Raw genomic sequence first — 7,223 nt, forward strand, 5'->3', positions numbered from 1 at the left:
CGACGTTCCCGGAGTACGGCGGCAAGTGTTGGGCTGCGACGCCCATCAGATTAGCGGATGAGAAATACATACAGTATCTCCGGAGCTGTACCGCTACTCTTGAAAGGAGCAAGTCCCCTGGTGAGGTAGCTCAGCCCGAGAATCAACAAGCTTCCACCCTATCCTCTGATGAAGTGTTCATCACCGTGAACGATATCTATGACTGAGCATTGAATAAATGACTAACGTGTGAAGTCTTTTTGTTGACGAGAGCACACAATTGTATGATACCGTGATATCGATAATTGAATGATATCGTGATGATACTTGTGAAGTTTCGTTTAACTATACCCAGTCCTTGAGTTGGCCGAGTGGATCGCTTAGTACTGCCTCAGCTGGCACTGCCCGAAGGGTGAGCGAGGAATCCAATGCACCAGTTTCCACTGTCCGGATTGGTACGGCTTCGTCGCCGGTTTCTGCCCCAGTTTCAACTGTCCGGAATTGAACTGCCCGAAAATCGTGAAACGCATTCACCGATTGTCCGAGTTGAAAAGTGCCGAATTTGAACTGTACGGCTTGGGATACACCCGTCGAATGAGTCTCCAAAAAATCCATGCTTGGAGACAGCTTGTGTCGCAGCTTAGACCGAGCTAGATATTTCAGCAGCTTATGTATCTCGTGATGCTCATGTAATCTTTTATGTAAATATAGATTAGATTCGATCATTGACTGAAGTGGTTAGAGATGACGAGCATTGCTTCAGTTTTTTATTCATCAACTCATGTCCTCTACAGCAACTCAACCCAACCAAGTTATCGTGGTTGGTGGCGGTCTTGCAGGGTTTTCTGCTGCTAATAGTATTCTTGAGCATGGTGGTAACGTTTTGCTCATTGACAAGTCAGCGTTCTGCGGCGGTAACTCCTCCAAGGCTACTTCTGGCATCAATGGTTCGTGCACCAGAACTCAGAAGAAGCTCGGTATCGAGGATTCGAACAAGTTGTTCGAATTCGACTGTATGAAGGGTGGCTCCAAGAGTCCTGAGCTTATCAATACCATGGTTGAGCATTCCGGCTCCTCGGTCAACTGGCTCATGGACAACTTCGATCTCGATCTTTCTCTTCTATCTCGTTTGGGTGGTCACTCTGTTGAGCGTACCCATCGTGGTAAGGAGCGTTTCCCTGGTATGACTATCACTTACGCTGAGATGCAGATGGCAGAGGCTATTTCCAAGGCCCTACCTGATAGATGCCAGATCATCAATAAGGCCCGTGCTACCGAGTTGCTCACCAACAAAGAAGGTGACGTGATTGGTGTTCTGTATACGACTAACGATGGTCAATCACATAAGGTTTACGGTCCGGTCGTCCTCGCAACTGGTGGATACGGTGCCGATTTCACTAAAGATGGTCTCTTGGCTAAGTACCGTCCTGACTTGCTCAAGTTGTCTACTACTAACGGAGAGCATTGTACTGGTGATGGCATCAAGATGGGTGTTGCTGCCAATGCTGATGTCGTTGATCTCGAGTGGGTACAGGTTCATCCTACCGGTCTCGTAAACCCCAAGGACCCTGACAGTAAGGTCAAATTCCTGGCTGCTGAGGCTCTTCGTGGTGTTGGTGGAATCTTGCTCGATGCTGATGGTCATCGTTTCTCCAATGAGCTTGGCCGTCGTGATTATGTGTCCGATAAGATGTTCCACAACAAGGGTCCCTTCCGTTTGGTATTGAACACTGCTTCGGCCAACGAAATTCGCTGGCATGTTGAGCACTACAAGGGCCGTGGTGTCATGAAGGACTTCGACAGTGCTTACGATCTCGCTAAGGAGATGGGCATTCCCGCTTCTACCTTGGAGCAGACCTTCAAGGATTACAAGGAGGTTGCTGATAAGCAGGAGGCCAACCCCGATGGTGGTGAGTATGATGCTTATCCGACCGGTAAGACCTTCGATAAGTTCGGCAAGAAGTTCTTCACGAACTACGACTTCAAGATGGACGATCACTATAGCGTCGCCATTGTCACTCCTCTTGTTCACTACTGCATGGGTGGTCTCAAGATCGACACGGCCGGTCGCGTCATCAGCAAGGAGACGAAGAAGCCAATCCGTGGTCTCTATGCTGCTGGTGAAGTTATGGGAGGTGTTCATGGTAACAACCGTTTGGGTGGTAACTCCCTCCTCGATTGCGTTGTCTACGGCAGAATTACCGGAAAGGACGCCTGTAAGAATTTCCTTCCTGCCCGAGAAGACGTGCCTTTGAAGGATCTTGCCCTCGGTCGTACGAAGCCCAACAAGCGTGCCATTATTGTTGGTGGTGGTTTGGCTGGTTTCAGTGCCTGCAATTCGATCCTTGAGCACGGTGGCAGCGTGTTGTTGCTTGATAAGTCTGCTTTCTGTGGTGGTAACTCGTCTAAGGCCACTTCTGGTATCAATGGATCTTGCACTAAGACTCAGAAGAGACTTGGCATCAAGGATTCCAATGAGCTGTTCGAGTTCGATTGCATGAAGGGTGGTTCCAAGAATCCTCAACTCATCAAGACCATGGTCGAAGCTTCTGGCCCTTCCGTTGACTGGTTAATGGAGAACTTCGATCTCGATCTTTCTCTACTTTCTCGTTTGGGTGGTCACTCTGTTGAGCGTACCCATCGTGGAAAGGAGCGCTTCCCTGGTATGACTATCACTTATGCTGAAATGCAAATGGCCGAGGCTATCTCCAAGGCCCTGCCTGATAGGTGCCAGATCATGAACAAGGCTAGGGTGACCGATCTCATCACTGGGGATGACGGTGAGGTCATTGGTGTTCGCTACACTAAAGATGGCAAGGAACGTTCCGAGTTCGGTCCTGTCATTCTTGCAACGGGTGGGTTCGGTGCTGATTTCTCGAAGGACGGTCTACTCGCCAAGTATCGTCCCGACTTGCTCAAGTTGTCCACTACCAACGGTGAGCACTGCACTGGCGATGGAATCAAGATGGGTGTGGCGATTGGTGCTAAGGCAATTGATCTCGAGTGGGTACAGGTTCATCCTACCGGTCTCGTGAACCCCAAGGACCCTGACAGTAAGGTCAAGTTCTTGGCTGCTGAGGCTCTTCGTGGTGTTGGTGGGATCTTGCTCGATGCTGATGGTCATCGTTTCTCCAATGAGCTTGGTCGTCGTGATTATGTGTCCGATAGGATGTTCCACAACAAGGGTCCCTTCCGTTTGGTATTGAACACTGCTTCGGCCAACGAAATTCGCTGGCATGTTGAGCACTACAAGGGCCGTGGTGTCATGAAGGATTTCGACAGTGCTTACGATCTCGCTAAGGAGATGGGCATTCCGGCTTCTACCTTGGAGCAGACCTTCAAGGATTACAAGGTGGTTGCTGATAAGCAGGAGGCCAACCCCGATGGTGGTGAGTATGATGCTTATCCGACCGGCAAGACCTTCGATAAGTTCGGCAAGAAGTTCTTCACGAACTACGACTTCAAGATGGACGATCACTATAGCGTCGCTATTGTCACTCCTCTTGTTCACTATTGTATGGGCGGTCTTAAGATTGATACTTCTTCTCATGTCATTGGCGAGGGCGATAAGCCTATTCGCGGCCTTTACGCTGCCGGTGAGGTCATGGGAGGCGTTCACGGCAACAACCGTTTAGGTGGCAATTCTCTACTTGATTGTGTTGCCTATGGTCGTATCTCCGGCAAGGATTTGATGGATACTTTCTTCCAATCTGCCAAGCCTGTAGCTTTGAAGGACTTAGCTACTGGAAGAACGGAGCCTCGTAGACCTGCGATAGTTGTTGGTGGTGGTCTTGCAGGTTTCTCTGCCGCTAACACCATCTTGGAACGCGGTGGCGAAGTTATCCTCATCGATAAGTCTGCCTTCTGTGGTGGTAACTCGTCCAAGGCCACTTCTGGTATCAATGGATCTTGCACTAAGACTCAGAAGAGACTTGGCATCAAGGATTCCAATGAGCTGTTCGAGTTCGATTGCATGAAGGGTGGTTCCAAGAATCCTCAACTCATCAAGACCATGGTCGAAGCGTCTGGTGCTTCCGTCGAATGGTTGATGGATAACTTCGATCTCGATCTTTCTCTACTCTCTCGTTTGGGTGGTCACTCTGTTGAGCGTACCCATCGTGGAAAGGAGCGCTTCCCTGGTATGACTATCACCTATGCTGAAATGCAAATGGCCGAGGCTATCTCCAAGGCTCTGCCTGATAGGTGTCAGATCATGAACAAGGCTCGTGCTACTGAGCTTGTTCAGAATGACAAGGGTGATGTTGTTGGTGTGAAGTATGAGAAGGGTGGCAAGACATATACGCTGGAGGGACCTGTTATCCTCGCTACCGGTGGTTATGGTGCCGATTTCTCTAAGGATGGTCTATTAGCCAAGTACCGTCCCGACTTGCTCAAGTTGTCCACTACCAATGGCGAGCATTGCACTGGTGATGGAATCAAGATGGGTGTTGCAGTTGGTGCCCAAACTATTGATCTCGAGTGGGTACAGGTTCATCCTACCGGTCTCGTGAACCCCAAGGACCCTGACAGTAAGGTCAAGTTCTTGGCTGCTGAGGCTCTTCGTGGTGTTGGTGGAATCTTGCTCGATGCTGATGGTCATCGCTTCGCCAATGAGCTTGGCCGTCGTGATTATGTGTCCGATAAGATGTTCCACAACAAGGGTCCCTTCCGTTTGGTATTGAACACTGCTGCGTCTGACGAGATTCGCTGGCATGTTGAGCACTACAAGGGCCGTGGTGTCATGAAGGAGTTCAGCAGTGCTTACGATCTCGCTAAGGAGATGGGCATTCCTGCTTCTACCTTGGAGCAGACCTTCAAGGATTACAAGGTGGTTGCTGATAAGCAGGAGGCCAACCCTGATGGTGGTGAGTATGATGCTTATCCGACCGGTAAGACCTTCGATAAGTTCGGCAAGAAGTTTTTCACGAATTACGACCTCAAGATGGACGACCACTACAACGTCGCTATTGTCACTCCTCTGGTCCATTACTGTATGGGTGGCCTCAAGATTGATGAGTTCTCTCATGTTCTTGGTAAGGAGGACAAGCCTATCCGTGGTCTGTATGCTGCCGGTGAATTGATGGGTGGTGTTCACGGCAACAACAGATTGGGTGGTAACTCTCTTCTGGATTGTGTTGCTTACGGCCGTATTTCTGGTAACAACCTCATCGACACTTTCTATCCTAAGTGCGAGCGTGTTCCTCTGAAGGATCTCGAGGATGGTCGTACTGAGTCTCGTAAACGTGTTATTGTTGTTGGTGGTGGTCTTGCTGGTTTCTCTGCCGCGAACACTGTTCTTGAACACGGCGGGGAAGTACTCTTGGTTGACAAGTCGGCCTTCTGTGGTGGCAATTCATCGAAGGCAACTTCGGGTATCAACGGTTCCGGCACCAAGACTCAAGAGAGGCTCGGTATAAAGGATTCTAATGAGCTCTTCGAGTTCGACTGTATGAAGGGTGGCTCCAAGAGCCCAGAGCTCATTAACACTATGGTTGAGCATTCTGGTCCTTCTGTTAACTGGCTTATGGATGTCTTCGGTCTCGATCTTTCTCTTCTATCTCGTCTGGGCGGTCACTCTGTAGAGCGTACTCATCGTGGTAAGGAGCGTTTCCCTGGTATGACCATTACGTATGCTGAGATGCAGATGGCTGAGGCTATTGCCAAGGCACATCCAGATAAGTGCCAGATTATCAACAAGGCGAGAGCTACTGAGCTCGAAACTGATAATGAAGGCAATGTTATCGGTGTCAAGTACGAGAAGGATGGTAAATCCTATGTTGTTGATGGCCCTGTTATCCTCGCAACTGGTGGATACGGTGCCGATTTCACTAAAGATGGTCTCTTGGCTAAGTACCGTCCTGACTTGCTCAAGTTGTCTACTACTAACGGAGAGCATTGCACCGGTGATGGCATCAAGATGGGTGTTGCTGCCGATGCTGATGTAGTTGATCTCGAGTGGGTACAGGTTCATCCTACCGGTCTCGTGAACCCCAAGGACCCTGACAGTAAGGTCAAGTTCTTGGCTGCTGAGGCTCTTCGTGGTGTTGGTGGAATCTTGCTCGATGCTGATGGTCATCGTTTCTCCAATGAGCTTGGCCGTCGTGATTATGTGTCCGATAGGATGTTCCACAACAAGGGTCCCTTCCGTTTGGTATTGAACACTGCTTCGGCCAACGAAATTCGCTGGCATGTTGAGCACTACAAGGGCCGTGGTGTCATGAAGGACTTCGACAGTGCTTACGATCTCGCTAAGGAGATGGGCATTCCGGCTTCTACCTTGGAGCAGACCTTCAAGGATTACAAGGAGGTTGCCAGTAAACAGGAGGCCAACCCCGATGGTGGTGAGTATGATGCCTATCCGACCGGTAAGACCTTCGATAAGTTCGGCAAGAAGTTCTTCACGAACTACGACTTCAAGATGGACGATCACTATAGCGTCGCCATTGTCACTCCTCTTGTTCACTACTGCATGGGTGGTCTCAAGATCGACACGGCCGGTCGCGTCATTAGCAAGGAGACGAAGAAGCCAATTCGTGGTCTCTATGCTGCCGGTGAAGTTATGGGAGGTGTCCATGGCAACAACCGTTTGGGCGGTAACTCGCTTCTCGATTGTGTTGTCTTCGGTCGCTTGACTGCTGACGATGCTTGTGAGGGTCTCCTTGGTCTCAAGAAGAGCGTCTCTCTGCCTGCTCTTGCTAAGGCACCTGCTAGCGTACCCAAGAAGGTTGCTCAAGCTAAGGTTGCTGCGGCTCCTGCTGCTCCTGTTGTACACGGCTACACTAAGGAGGAAGTCGCTAAGCACACCACTGAGAGTGATTGCTGGGTTATCATCAATGGCCAGGTCTTGAATGTCACGAACTTCCTTCCAGAACATCCTGGTGGAAAACTTGCCATCATGACCTTTGCAGGCAAAGATGCTAGTAAGGAGTTCAACATGATCCATCCATCTGATGTCATTGAGAAGTATGCCCCCGATTGTGTCCTCGGTCCTGTTGTTGACAAGGCTACTGCTGCTGCTGCTCCTGTTGCTCCGTCTACTCCTGCTGCAGTGACGGTCACTCCGACAAATTCTGCTGCCGCTGGTAAGTCGTATACTATGGAAGAGATCTCGAAGCACAATTCCCGTGAATCTTGCTGGGTTGTGATCGATGGTGAGGTCTTGGATGTTACGGGTTTCTTGCCTGATCATCCTGGTGGAGATATCTCTATTCTCAACTATGGTGGTAAGGATGCTACTGAGCCCT

At 49.9% G+C, this 7,223-nt stretch overlaps 2 protein-coding genes across 2 annotated transcripts in view; both read left to right on the forward strand.

Annotated features, from left to right (window-relative positions):
* Positions 1–61, forward strand: part of Pmar_PMAR000657 (Fumarate reductase, putative) — a gene marked incomplete at both ends in the record, with an annotated part of 1,011 nt that extends 950 nt beyond the window's left edge. The window contains one exon of the mRNA XM_002781081.1: positions 1–61. Coding sequence (XP_002781127.1) covers positions 1–61 — 61 coding nt within the window.
* Positions 62–760: 699 nt separating this feature from the next.
* Positions 761–7,223, forward strand: part of Pmar_PMAR000658 (succinate dehydrogenase, putative) — a gene marked incomplete at both ends in the record, with an annotated part of 7,766 nt that continues 1,303 nt past the window's right edge. Inside the window, one exon of the mRNA XM_002781082.1 lies at positions 761–7,223. This exon is cut by the window's right edge and continues 4 nt beyond it. Coding sequence (XP_002781128.1) covers positions 761–7,223 — 6,463 coding nt within the window.

This window comes from Perkinsus marinus (assembly GCF_000006405.1).
Source record: "Perkinsus marinus ATCC 50983 genomic scaffold scf_1104296943560, whole genome shotgun sequence".
NCBI classification, from domain to species: Eukaryota; Perkinsozoa; order Perkinsida; family Perkinsidae; genus Perkinsus; species Perkinsus marinus.